At 43.2% G+C, this 14,860-nt stretch overlaps 1 protein-coding gene across 2 annotated transcripts in view; it reads left to right on the top strand.

The window, feature by feature from the left end:
* syde2 (synapse defective 1, Rho GTPase, homolog 2 (C. elegans)) overlaps positions 1 to 14,860 on the top strand; it is an 82,835-nt gene that overhangs the window by 50,968 nt on the left and 17,007 nt on the right. For both annotated transcript variants that reach the window (XM_024004319.2, XM_024004318.2), the window contains exons 5-6: positions 6,304 to 6,485; positions 6,690 to 6,921. In XM_024004319.2, coding sequence (XP_023860087.1) covers positions 6,304 to 6,485; positions 6,690 to 6,921 — 414 coding nt within the window. The remainder of the gene's footprint in view (positions 1 to 6,303; positions 6,486 to 6,689; positions 6,922 to 14,860) is intronic.

Below are 14,860 nucleotides of genomic sequence, written 5' to 3'. Positions count from 1 at the left end.
CTGGCAGGAAGCCAACACAACAAGAAGCCTCAGTGATGCGTTGTAAATTAAATAGAGCAGGGTTAATGGTGAATCAGTGTCATTTCCCTCCTCTCAGTGATGCGTTGGAAATATAAATAGAGCAAGGGTTAATGGTGAATCAGTGTCATTTCCCTCCTCTCAGTGATGCGTTGTAAATTAAATAGAGCAAGGGTTAATGGTGAATCAGTGTCATTTCCCTCCTCTCAGTGATGCGTTGTAAATTAAATAGAGCAAGGGTTAATGGTGAATCTAGTGTCATTCCCTCCTCTCAGTGATGCGTTGTAAATTAAATAGAGCAAGGGTTAATGGTGAAGGGAAGATAGTGGTTTGGGCTTAGTTAGAGTCTGTGCGTGTGATGAGCTGCTAGTTGCTCCGACAAAGGTCATCACAAACCGAAAGCTTAGAAAAACGAAAAAATCTGAAATTGCATCTGATTTAAGAGACTCCCTTTGTTAACAAGGATAAAGAGTCTAGTTTGTAGCCCAGCTACCCAGTCCAGCCCTCCCCATGCAGTGAATACATGGAAAGTCATTAATAGTGCTCCCTTTGATGCAGAACACACAGATGGTATTTGGTTAAGTGGAGGCATGGTGGCTTAGCTGAACTCTAGGCCGAACAGGAGGCAGGGAGGGCCCGTCATACAAACACCTACAGTCCTTGTCCAATGTGAGTGGGTGGGTGTCAGAGAGAGAAGGGTGGGTGGGTGTCAGAGAGAGAAGGGTGGGTGGGTGTCAGAGAGAGAAGGGTGGGTGGGTGTCAGAGAGAGAAGCGGGCAAGGCAAGGCACCGCCCCCTGTCCTCTACAGCCCCTCTGGATCTCTCTCTACTGCTCTGGGACTATGAGGAGAAGGCAGGTGTTGGAAGGGGAGAACAAGCCCCTAGTTGTTTCTTTAGGGCGGCATCGACCGACGGCAGCAGTGACCTGTAGTTTTGTTTGAAAAAGGTGTTGGACCATAGCTGTATGGGTCTTGTAGTGTTTCTTGTAGATATTCTGCAAAAGTCAACAATTTCAGTTGTGAGAAACCGTATTTATAAGATTTGCCCGTCAATGACTAAACTTTGGACCAAAAACACAACACATTTCTCAAGCAACTCAAAGCTAATTTCTGCCACCAATTCCCCTACAGGAAAATCCCAAAACAATTTCACTGAAAAACCAAAACACCTTCCCTGAAAAACACAAACACCTTCCCTGACAACAACATTCCTCGTCTCCATGATGTGTTTGTTTGCTAACACATCACAGGCTGTGAAAATAAAGGTAACACCTGCAGAGGAAGGCCACCTGTTCCAAACTGAGCATGACCTTGCCTGGTGTGTGTGTGTGTGTGTGTGTGTGTGTGTGTGTGTGTGTGTGTGTGTGTGTGTGTGTGTTGTGTGTGTGTGTGTGTGTGGTGTGTGTGTGTGTCAAGCCCCAAGCGGGGTTAAGGTACTCCAACGGCAGAGTAACACAGAGCTGTGTCATAGCAGGCTAATCATTTACCCACACATAAATGGCTGCATTCTCTCTGCTCTGAGTCCTACACACAGCACCCGCAGCACGCACGCCACACACACACACACACACACACACACAGCCACACACACCACACACACACACACCAACACACACCACACACACACACAAACACACACACACACACACACACACCCACACACACACACACACACACACACACAAACAGGGTGACCAGTGTTTATATCTAAACTACTCCAGAAGGGAACATAGAATATTGGTGTGTATTGAGTTATAGGTGTGTTGTGTTCACACAGAGGTCATTAAGGTGGTGGAAGTGAGAACCTATAAGCGTTATTTGTGCTCAGTAGTAAAAAAAGGTTATTTTCATTGTCACATTGCATTTCAAACTTGGTACTAGTACAGCACTATGTTAGTTGGTGATGGAATAACTAGATTAAACTGAAGTTGATGAATCTATTTGTTTTTGTGAGGACTGATAGAACACTGTGTTTTGGTTTTGCTGGAGGATGTTCAAAAACACTGCTTCTATCTGTCTGGGAAATCAGCATGTCTAAGGAAGTATCCAGAGAGCTACGAAGTAAAACCCTGTTACATTTATCTCTCCTTTATCTGTACTTATCTAACACTGCCCATTCTGAACATCTCTTTAATACCTGGTACCTCTGAGTCAAATGGGGGGAAAATCATGAATGAAAAAGCAAACAACATTGTAGCTGTTTGTCAAATGTTTCAAAAGCTCAATAGTAAACCAGGTAGAGTCTCTGCCCAGACTGTTGTTAAAGAGGGGTGGGCTGACTGGCTGGCAGGCTGGTTGGAGTGCTATCTATTGCCAGGCTCCCTGAACAAAAATTTCCTTTTCATATCTGCTGTTTTCATCTAGGCATGCAGTCCTCCAGTCTGAACAGAGACCTGTCATCATTGTAGATCTACCTAAGAGATAGAGGGAGAAAGGGGGAGAATGGTGGGGGGCGGGGAGAGGGGGGAGAGAGAGAGAAGAAGAAGAGAGAATTCACAAAATGTGAATTTTGTCTCAAATTGAGACTGCATGCAGAATTCTGCAAAAATATCCTCTGTGTACAATTTAAAGCTCCAAATAATGCATGCAGCGCAGAATTAGGCCGATACCCGCTAATTATCAAAATCCAGAAAAGAGACGTTACATTTCTACAACCACCTAAAAGGAAGCGATTCCCAAACCTTACATAACAAAGCCATTACCTACAGAGAAATGAACCTGGAGAAGAGTCCCCTAACAAAGCTGGTCCTGGGGCTCTGTTTACAAACACAAACAGACCCCACAGAGCCCCAGGACAGCAACACAATTAGACCCAACCAAATCGTGAGAAAACAAAAAGATAATTACTTGACACATTGGAAAGAATTAACAAAAAAAACTGAGCAAACTAGAATGCTATTTGGCCCTAAACAGAGAGTACACAGTGGCAGAATACCTTACAACTGTGACTGTGACTGACCCAAAATGAAGGAAAGGTTTGACTATGTACAGACTCAGTGAGCATAGCCTTGCTATTGAGAAAGGTCGCTGTAGGCAGACCTGGCTCTCTAGAGAAGACAGGCTATGTGCACACTGCCCACAAAATGAGGTGGAAACTGAGCTGCACTTCCTAACCTCCTGCCAAATGTATGACCATATTAGAGACACATATTTCCCTCAGATTACACAGATCCACAAAGAATTCGAAAACAAATCCAATTTTGATGAACTCCCATATGTATTGGGTGAAATACCACAGTGTGCATCACAGCAGCAAGATATGTGACCTGTTGCCACAAGAAAAGGTCAACCAGTGAGGAACAAATACCATTGTAAATTCAACCCATATTTATGTTTATTTATTTTCAGTTTTGTACTTTAACTATTAATAATAATAATTAATAATAATAGGACATAATATGACATTTGAAATGTCTTTATTCTTTTGGAACTTGTGTGATTGTAATATTTACTGTTCACTTTTGTTTATCCATTTCACTTGATTTGGCAATGTAAACAGATGTTTCCCATGCCAATAAAGTCCCTTGAATTTAATTTAATTGAGAGAGAGAGACAGGATGATGCTTTAAGTGCCTACCGTGATGGCTTGACACAGCAAACTTAGTTGTTTTTTCAGMAAAATAAAATCTGCAGCACCACCATGGCTATGTGGTGTAGGAATGCACAAACAGCAGACTCTGTCCTCTGCACTGCTATGTTGAGGCATGTTGGGTCTTGAGTACAGTTATGGAGGGGGCTCAGATTCTGACTCCCGATGTGAAAAACAGACCTGAGTTAGGGACAGAGGAAGGGAAAGAAACGGTCACACCCCTGAGTTTTATGTACTGTAGGTCAGGAGCGATATAAGAGGGAAATCCTTTCTGACACAGCAACAACTTTAAAGAGCATACAGTATGTATAAATCTGTCACGCACTTCTATGCGTAGTGGGTGCGGAGTCAGGCGCAGGAAGCAGAGGGTAAAGGACAATGTTTTATTCCGGCGCAGGAAAATGGTAACGCCAAAACACCAGGCGCAAATAACAAGACCGGCCCAAAACCAGGACCCAACCAGTCCGGAGAAAACCAAGAAAAACGCACAACCACAAACATGAACAGAGGAAAATAAGCCCGCACAAAGAGCAGGCGGGTATTACCGGCTTAAATAGCCCAACTAAAACCTAAACAAGAAACAGGTGTAACCAATAAGACAAAACCAACAGAAAAGGGAAAAGGGATCGGTGGCAGCTAGTAGACCGCTGACGACGACCGCCGAGCGCCGCCCGAACAGGAAGAGGAGCCACCTTCGGTGGGAGTCGTGACAAAACCTTTAACATAGGGTCCTACTATATCTATTTTCTTTAGATTAGTTTTGTAATCAGTCTTACCACTAGACTGTAACTATATACTATGCTCTTGCCAGTGTGTTTGAAGCTGGAATCCTTCATGTTGAAACGGCCATGTTGGTTTGTGATATTACATCAACAAAGAAGTTACTGAAAACAATGGACACTGTTTTTTCACCTCGGACAACATTGCACTCGCAACTGAAGAGCACAAAATGTACTGCAACAACAACAAAATCTCAGCTCGACAACAAAACCTATAACAGCTGTAGTGGGACAGCCAGTGGCGCTGTTTCCCCTACTGCAGATCCCATCCTTAAACTGCAGGTGTCTGCTGATGAGTAAAACACAACTCAGCCTGATGGTCATCTGGGAGTTTTCAACAGTGGACTGAATCTACATCACTCTGTCAACAGAAGTCCACCTACTGCATTCCCGCCAGACTACATGCTCTGGATGTAGAATAGAATAGTACTTTATTAGTCCATCTCTGGGGAGGAAGTGCTGGTTATTCCGCACACTAGAAAGCAGCCTAATCCCAGATCCCCAGTATGCTTTCAGTCTGCTCTTTGTTTCATGCTTGTTTCTATCTGGATTAGAGGGTAGCATGGATAGAGATTATACCAGGCAGTCTGAAAAAGACGGGACAGCATTAAGTTAATGACTCCCTCTTCCTTAAGTGAACAACGGGATTGGACAGGATTAAAAAGTGAACATTGATTCATGCTCTTATTTCTCCTATAAAGCTGTTAGGGAAGACAACTAGACCGTGAGTTGTAATGTAGTATGTTAGAAATAAAATATGGGTAACAATTGACATAAGGTTCTTCTTATAACGTTGTAGTTATACTCTGGAGAACTGTTGTGAAAAAAGCCAAAACCCAATTAAGTGTACTGATTGTACTGGTTATATGCCATGCTTAATTGATTAAGCAGCTCTATTTACAGTGGCTTAATCTAGATGTTATTGTCAATCTAGTCACGTACATGCGTCTGAACTGAAGTTGTCTTTGTATGGTAATGGACCTGTAGTAGTTACTAACTGAAGCAGCCTCAGTCTCTGTCTCCAAGTCACTGAGGACCCACTGACTGCCCAACTCAAAGCTCTGCTCTGAAAACCGATAGCTAGTTACGCATATCAATCCATTCCACCGCTGAGAATTGACACGCTGCCAAGACGTCTTTCTTTATTTCCATATTTGTCTGTTATTTTTTCTCCTCGCCTTTGAGGAAAATAAAATACTTTTGAGGGGGCTTAGTGGAGACAGACAGTGTGGGTTTCATGTTTGCTCGCCTCTTTTGTCTGGGCCTGTTGGAGGCTGAATGTGGCTGGAGTTACAGGTTTAAAAGTCTGCACCATCACAGAATCGAGTCCCCCCACCCCTTCTTCGACATTCTCAGGCTACCATGTCACGCCCGATTCCAATCAGGCATCGCCCTAGATGCCCCCAGAACAGAGCCCACCACAACAATGGGTCCTAAAATCCTTGGCAGCCAGCAGAYTGTGTACCAGGCCCAGCCTGCTGTATAAAAGTAAGGGAGAAGAAAAGCCTTTGATTTCTCAATAACGACTCTTCATAAAGATTATATTGTTAGCAATTTGTCATGTATTTAAGCTGTCTTGTGAAGTACATAAGAGGTAGTGTGTTTCACTCGATTGAGCTGTGAAAAAAGCATCTAAAGCCCAGCTGATCGAGGCTGAATCAGGTCCAGATGGCACAGACAGACAGTGGTGTTGTTCATGGTCTTCTTTCTGGTGAAAATCTTTTCTACCTTCTGAAGTAACATCTGGTTGCTGTCATCATCGTTGCCAGAGTTGTTATAATCAGAGCTAATTATTCTGTTCATTCCATAAAGGGTTTCTCATGCTCTCCTTCTCCCCCCTCTCTCTCCATCCCTCTCTCTCCTGCCTCTGTCTCTCTCTCCCTCCCTCTTTCTCTCTGTCCATCCCTTCCTCTCTCCAGGTGTGCTGAAGGACTACCTGCGTGAGTTGCCGTACCCCCTCATCACTAAGCACCTGTATGAGGCTGTGTTAGACTCCATGGCTAAGAGACCTCTGCGTATTGGAGCAGGAGGATGTGAGAACGACCTGGTGGACACAGAACACACTGTCAGCCTGCTGGAGAACCTGCCAGAGGTGGAGAGGGTAAGGAGAAAATCCTTTTATTAAGGGCTTTTCACACTACTGAGCCGAACCTGAGCCAAACCAAGCTGTACTGAGCTGGCCTGATTACAAATCCTCCCTGTAGTTTCTGGAACCATGCTGTAAAAAAATAAAATATCTGAGGCAGCGCAGTACAGTTGTGTTAGCCTGCCCTGCCCAGCATGCTCTCTGTCTGTGTGATCCCAGTTGACCCTGCGGAGACTGCTGGACCACCTGAAGCTGGTGGCGTCGCACCACGACGTCAACAAGATGACGTGTCAGAACCTGGCAGTGTGCTTCGGCCCCGTGCTGCTCAGCCAACGCCAGGAGGCCAGCTGCCATAGCAACCGCGTCTTCATCGACTCAGAAGAGCTGGCCAGTGCCCTGCACTTTAAGAAGCACATCGAGGTGCTGCACTACCTTCTGCAGCTATGGCCAGGTAACCTCCACCATAGAGATGCAATATTACGAGAGTGACCTATGTCATAAACCTTCATAACTCTAGAATGTAGCGCATAATGGCAGCCATCTTGGTCAGGGATAAATGAATATCTAGTCAACTTCATCCATCCATTTTTTATAGTTGATTAATGACTAGCTTAATTACTAGGTCATTTATCTTGCAGTGGATGTATGAGGCTTTAAGATCCGGCAGTCTGGGATTATGAACATCCTGGGCATTGTGAATCACTGAGCCAACAACTTAATAAACAACTAATTACATTTATAGACTTTAAAAAGCACTCACCCAAAATCAAGACATTTCCTAGAAGGGCACTATGTTGGTGGAACTGCTTTCTAGRGCAAATTGCTCCTAGCTCTGTGGTTCTGTTCCAAACATGACTTTAAAAGGCTGGGCTGGCGCTTTGATCTCTGGTGGTTTGGCTTGGCTGACACACACACACACAGCAATTAGCCATTCGCTGCCATCTGTTCGATCGGCATAGATGAAATGCTACACAGAGTGCTTCATCATATTGGGAGGGCCAAAGCCTTGTTGTAAACCAAGCTCATTGGGTAGCGCCGCTTTTATATAAATCACTGTCCCGAGAAAATATGGCACCCTATTCCCTATATATTGCACTTCTTTTGTTCAGAGCCCTATTGGCCCTGGTCAAAATAAGTGCACTATAAAGGGAATAGGGTGTAAAGTGTCGAATCAAAAACGCATCTTTTGACAAATGGGTAACATACTATGTTAATTGTGTAGATACAGTGCTTTCAGAAAGTATTCAGACCCCTTGACTTTTTCCACAATTTGTTACGTTACAGCATTATTCTAAAATGAATAGTTTTTTTCCCTTATCAATCTACACACAATACCCCATAATGACAAAGCAAAAGCAGCTTTTTAGAAATGTTTGCAAGTTTATTAAAAAMAAAAAACTGAAATATAAKATTTACATAAGTATTCAGACCCTTAGTACTTTGTTGAAGCACCTTTGGCAGCGATTACAGCCTTGACCTAGTGTCTTCTTGGGTATGACGCTACAAGCTTGGCACACCTATATTTGGAGAGTTTCTCAAATTCTTCTCTGCAGATCCTCTCAAGCTCTGTCAGGTTGGATGGGGAACGTTGCTGCACAGCTATTTTCAGGTCACTCCAGAGATGTTCGATCGGGTTCAAGTSCGGTCTCTGGCCAGATCTAGGAAGAGTCTTGGTGGTTCCAAACTTCTTCCATTTAAGAATGATYGAAGCCACTGTGTTCTTTGGGACCTTCAATGTTGCAGAAATGTTTTGGTACCCTTCCTCAGATCTATGCCTCGACACAATCCTATCTCGGAGCTCTACAGACATTTTCTTTGACCTCATGGCTTGGTGTTTTGGTTTTTGCTCTGACATGCACTGTCAACAATGTAGATCTGAAAATGTAGCTAGACTCTTACCCGTATACATAAATGAACAGTTCACGGCAGATTGGAACCATTTAACTCCGTTTTGTTTGTAGCCTCATCTTGTTTRGCTCTGGTTCACACTGACCGGGGCGTGTGCAGAAAGTAGCACATGACTTTTTCCAACTGATCTGTCGATAGCGCCTGCTAAATAACTCATTTTGATTATTTATTTTTAATGTTTACGTTCGAATGACGCTCCTGTGAAGTTGTGACGTGCGACAAACGCCTACTTTCCTGAAACTGGTCATAATATGCTATTTCTGTTTTTTATTTGTAATACATTTGCAAAAATTTGTCTTTATGGGGTATTGTGTGTAGATTGATAATTGATAATTTCAATACATTTGGGAATTATACTCTAATGTAACAAAATGTGGAAAAAGTGAAGGGGTCTGAATACTTTTCAAATGCATTGTAATTCTCCAGAAAACCAATGGTCCAAACTTCTGGTCTCTATCGTAATCCGTACAAACGTTTTGGAAGTTTTTACCCTTGTAGCATGGCCAGAATTAGGGTGACTAAATCAATGGAGGCCAGAGAAACAAAGTGGTAAAACAAATTGGAAAATTGCTTCGCATCAGCTAGGCTGGATTCTGTGCAAGAATTAAAGCTACATGGCTACCTGACAGGCTCATCTTTCTTCTCGAATCCGCAGGACATAAAACAATATAGAGGTAAGATGGATATCGATTTAGAGACATGACATGTAGTATTTTCATATTTTAGTATATGCTTTTCATATTAATTTGAAATTCCTGTTCTTTTTCAAAGATTTCTCACAAAAATAAGCTCATCTTTGTGAAATGTCAACAGAGCACTGAGCGTATACCAAGCTTTTTATTTTCAAAGCATTTTACATTTATTTCAGCTCGTGTCATGCTAATTTAGCTTTCTGTGACCCATGGACGCGCAACTTTGAAACGACGACACACAATATGTAAAATCCTCAAAAAGAGAAACCTGCACCACTATCAACAGAGCTCAGTGTTTATAAGAACCTGCACCACTAGGTCAACCAGAGCTCAGTGTTAATGAGAAACCTGCACCACTATGTCAACAGAGCTCAGTGTTTATAAGAAACCTGCAACACTATGTCAACAGAAGCTCAGTGTTTATAAGAAACCTGCACCACTATGTCAACAGAGCTCAGTGTTTATGAAGAAACCTGCACCACTATGTCAACAGAGCTCAGTGTTTAAGGAACCTGCACCACTATGTCACAGAGCTCAGTGTTTATGAAACTGCACCCTAATGTCAACAGAGCTCAGTGTTTAGAGAAACTGCACCACTATGTCAACAGAGCTCACGTGTTTATAAGAAACCTGCACCATATGTCACAGAGCTCAGTGTTTATAAACGAAACCTGCACCACTATGTCAACAGAGCTCAGTGTTTAAAGAACCTGCACCACTATGTCCACAGAGCTCAGTGTTTAAAGAAACCTGCACCACTATGTCAAAGAGCTCAGTGTTTAAAGAAACCTGCACCACTATGTCAACAGAGCTCAGTGTTATATAGAGAAACCTGCACACTATGTCAAAGAGCTCAGTGTTTATAAGAAACCTGCACCACTATGTCAACAGAGCTCAGTGTTTATAAGAAACCTGCACACTATGTCAACAGCGCTCAGTGTTTATAAGAAATCCTGCACCACTTATGTAAACAGAGCTCAGTGGTTTATAAGAAACCTGCACCACTATGTCAACAGAAGCTCAGCTGTTTTATAAGAAACTGCACCACTAATGTCAAACAGAGCTCAGGTGTTTATAAAGAACCTGCACCACTATGTCAACAGAGCTCAGGTGTTATAAGAACACCTGCACCACGTCATGTCAACAGAAGCTCAGTGTTTAAAGAAACCTGCACCTAATGTCCAAGAGCTCTAAGTGTTATGAAGAAACCCTGCAGCACTAGGTCAACAGAGCTCAGTGTTTATAAGAAAGCCTGCACCAGCAATGTCAAGCAGAGCTCAGTGTGTTTATGAGAAACCTGCACCACTATGTCAACAGAGCTCAGTGTTTATTAGAAACCTGCAGCCATATGTCAACAGTAGTCTCATGTTTAATAAGAAACCTGCACCACAGTCAATCAGAGCTCAGTTTTATAAAAAACCTGCCCACCACTAGTCAACAGGATGCTCAGTGTTGATAAGAAACTGCACACTTCATGTCAACAGAGCTCAGTGTTTATATAGAGAACCTGCAGCCAGCTATGACAGAGCTCAGTGTTTTATAAGAAACCTGCAGCCACTATGTTCAACAGAGCTCAGGTGTATTAAGAAACCTGCACCAACTATGTCAACAGAGTAAGGTGTTTTATAAGAATACCTGCACCACTGTGTCAACAGAGCTCAGTGTTTATAAAGAAACCTGCACCACTTATGTCAACAAGAGCTCAGTGTTATAGAGAAACCCTGCACCACTATGTAACAGAGCTCAGTGTTTACTATAAGGAAACCTGCACCACTATGTCAACAGAGCTCAGGTGTTATAAGACAACCTGCATCCGACTATGTCAACAGAGCTCAGTGTTTCATAAGACAACTGTCCACCACTAACGTCAAGCAGAGCTCGGTTTATGAGAAACCTGGCAACCACTATGTCAACAGAGCTCAGTGTTATAAGAAACCTGCCGACGCACCTATGGTCAACAGAGCTCAAGTGTTTATAAGAAACCGTGCACCACTTATGTCAACAGAGCTCAGTGTTTTGAAGAACTGCACCACATGTCGCAACAGAGCTCAGTGTTTATGAAACCTGCACCATAGTCAGCAGAGCTCAGGTTTAGACGAACTGCACCACTATTGTCAACAGAGCTCAGTGTTATAAGAAACCTGCACCACTATGTCAACAGAGCTCAGGTTTATAAGAAACCTGCACCACTATGTCAACAGAGCTCAGCTTTATAAGAAACCTGCACCACTATGTCAACAGAGCTCAGTGTTATAAGAAACCTGCACCACTATGTCAAACAGAGCTCAGGTTATAAGAAACCTGCACCACTATGTCAACAGAGCTCAGTGCTTTATAAGAAACCTGCACCACTATGTCAACAGAGCTCAGTGTTATAAGAAACCTGCACCACTATGTTCAACAGAGCTCAGTGTTTATAAGAAACCTGCACCACTATGTCAACAGAGCTCAGGCTTATAAGAAACCTGCACACTATGTCAACAGAGCTCAGTGTTATAAGAAACCTGCACCACTAGTCAACAGAGCTCAGGCTTATTATCGATGTATAGGTTACGAAATCTGACCTTTTATATATAGTTAAGTCAGAAGTTTACATACACCTTAGCCAAATACAATTTAACTCAGTTTTTCACAATTCCTGACTTTAATCCTAGTAAAATTTCCTGTCTTAAATTATATTAGAACACCACTTTATTTTAAGAATGTGAAATGTCAGAATAATAGTAGCGAGAATGATTTATTTCAGCTTTTATTTTCTTTCATCACATTCCCAGGTCAGAAGTTTACATACACTCAATAGTATTTGGTAGTATTTCCTTTAAATTAAATAGCTTGGGTCAAACGTTTCGGGTAGCCTTCCACAAGCTTCCCACAATAAGTGAGTGAATTTTGGCCCATTCCTCTGACAGAGCTGGTGAACTGAGTCAGGTTTGTAGGCCTCTTGCCTACACATGCTTTTTCAGTTCTGCCCACACATTTTCTATGGGTTTGAGGTCAGGGCTTTGTGATGGCCACTCCAATACCTTGACTTTGTTGTCCTTAAGCCATTTTGCACAAACTTTGGAAAGTATGCTTGTGGTTATTGTCATCATGGAAGACCCAAGCTTAAAACTTCCTGACTGATGTCTTGAGATGTTGCTCATATACCATAATCATTTTCCATCTTCATTACCATCTATTTTGTGAGTGCACCATTCCTCTCTGCAGCAAAGCACCCCCACAACATGATGCTGCCACCCCGTGCTTCACGTTTGGGATGGTGTTCTTCGGCTTGCAAGCCTCCCCCTTTTTCCAATTGTCTGTAAACAATTGTTGGAAAAATACTTGTGTCATGCACAAAGTAGATGTCCTAACCGACTTGCCAAAAACTATAGTTTGTTAACAAGAAATTTGTGGAGTGGTTGAAAAACGAATTATAATGACTCCAACCTAAGTGTATGTAAACTTCCGACTGCAACTGAAATGTTAATTATATGTTAGAGAAAGACCACACTGAACTATTCAAACACATGAATAATCATATTTGTCTTGTTAAAATTTACTTTACACATAAGGAAGTGAAATTTCCTCACCAATGGCATTTTCACCCGCTCGGGCAGAGTGGGTGGACACCCTGTAGGGTGCCGTTTGGGATGCAGAGTGGGTGGACACCCTGTAGGGTGCCGTTTGGGATGCAGACAGACATCCTGGACCAACTGTGGCTCTATGGTTGGTCATTTGTCTCCCTGTTTAACTGTTCTGCTCTCAGCAGCTGTCTTCTTTGTGTGCACGGTGACATGAGAACAGATACGCACCGTCGAGTACAGGGATATTGGGAGGGATATGAGAGAGAGAGGGGTATGAGTGTTGGGTTGCTAGGCGGTTTAGATGTCAAAGCCTGTGTTATTGTTTAAGTCTGAGGAGGATGGAGAATAGAAGCCTATAAGGCTAAACCTGTCTGATCCCCTCAGATCACTAACATTCCAACTGCACTAACTGCATTTAACTTCATAGTGTTGTTTACGTACGATGCATGGTGTATTGCTTAAGCTGATCTTTATACTCCTCACTGATCTTTATACTCCTCACTGATCGTTATACTCCTCACTGATCGTTATACTCCTCACTGATCTATATACTCCTCGCTGATCTTTATACTCCTCGCTGATCTTTATACTCCTCGCTGATCTTTATACTCCTCTCGCTGATTTATACTCCTGCTGATCTTTATCTCCTCGTCCTGTATCTTTATACTCCATCGCTGATCTTTATACTCATCACTGCTCTTATATTCCTCACTGATCTTTATACTCTCTCTGATCTTTATACTCCTTGATCTTTATATCCTCGCTAGATGCTTTATACTCCTCGCTGATCTTTATACTCCTCGTATCTTTATACTCCTCGCTGATCTTTATACTCCTCGTATCTTTATACTCCTCGCTGATCTTTATACTCCTCTCTGTCCCTGCCCTCCAAATTGAATCCCATTCTGCTTATTAATGTAAAACATGACCTTTATAAAAAAAAATATACGGTTTTTTTGATATTTTACAACAGTAAAAACAGACATCATACAAACATCAACTAATGCACTCCTTCCAGACCCAGTGCCTCACCATCTCATCAATACATATCTACCAGACCCATTAGCTCCCCCTATCTCCTCAATACAAAAACCACTCACCCAGACCTACTCACCACCTATCTCCATCAACTACATCACTCCACCAACCACTAGCCATCACCTATCTCCATCAACTACATCACTCTACCCAGACCACTAGCCATCACCCTACTCTCATCAACTACATACTCTACCCAGACCCTAGCCATCACCCTATCTCATCAACTACATCACTCCTACCCAGACCCATAGCCATCATCCCTATCTCCATCAACTACATCACTCCTCCCGACCCACTAGCCATCACCCCTATCTCCATCAACTACATCACTCCTACCCAGACCCACTAGCCATCACCCCTATCTCCATCAACTACATCACTCCTACCCAGACCCACTAGCCATCACCCCTATCTCCATCAACTACATCACTCCTACCCAGACCCACTAGCATCACCCTATCTCCATCAACTACATCACTCCTACCCAGACCCACTAGCCATCACCCCTTTCCATCAACTACATCACTCCTACCCAGACCACTAGCAATCACCCTATCTCCATCAACTACATCACTCCTACCCAGACCCACTAGCCATCACCCCTATCTCATCAACTACATCACTCCTACCCGACCCACTAGCCATCACCCTATCTCCATCAACTACATCACTCCTACCCAGACCCACTAGCCATCACCCTATCTCCATCAACTACATCACTCCTACCCAGACCACTAGCCATCACCCTATCTCCATCAACTACATCACTCCTACCCAGACCCACTAGCCATCACCCCTATCTCCATCAACTACATCACTCCTACCCAGACCCACTAGCCTCACCCCTATCTCCATCAACTACATCACTCTACCCAGACCCATAGCCATCACCCCTATCCATCAACTACATCACTCCTACCCAGACCCACTAGCCATCACCCCTATCTCCATCAACTACATCACTCCTACCCAGACCCTAGCATCACCTATCTCCATCAACTACATCACTCCTCCCAGACCCATAGCCATCACCCCTATCTCCATCAACTACATCACTCCTACCAGACCACTAGCCATCACCCCTATCTCCATCAACTACATCACTCCTACCAGACCACTAGCCATCACCCTATCTCATCACACTACATCACTCCTACCAGACCCACTAGCCCATGCACCCTAT

This window comes from Salvelinus sp. IW2-2015, linkage group LG16 (assembly GCF_002910315.2).
Source record: "Salvelinus sp. IW2-2015 linkage group LG16, ASM291031v2, whole genome shotgun sequence".
Taxonomy (NCBI): domain Eukaryota; kingdom Metazoa; phylum Chordata; class Actinopteri; order Salmoniformes; family Salmonidae; genus Salvelinus; species Salvelinus sp. IW2-2015.
This window is presented reverse-complemented; position numbering and strand designations above follow the sequence as displayed.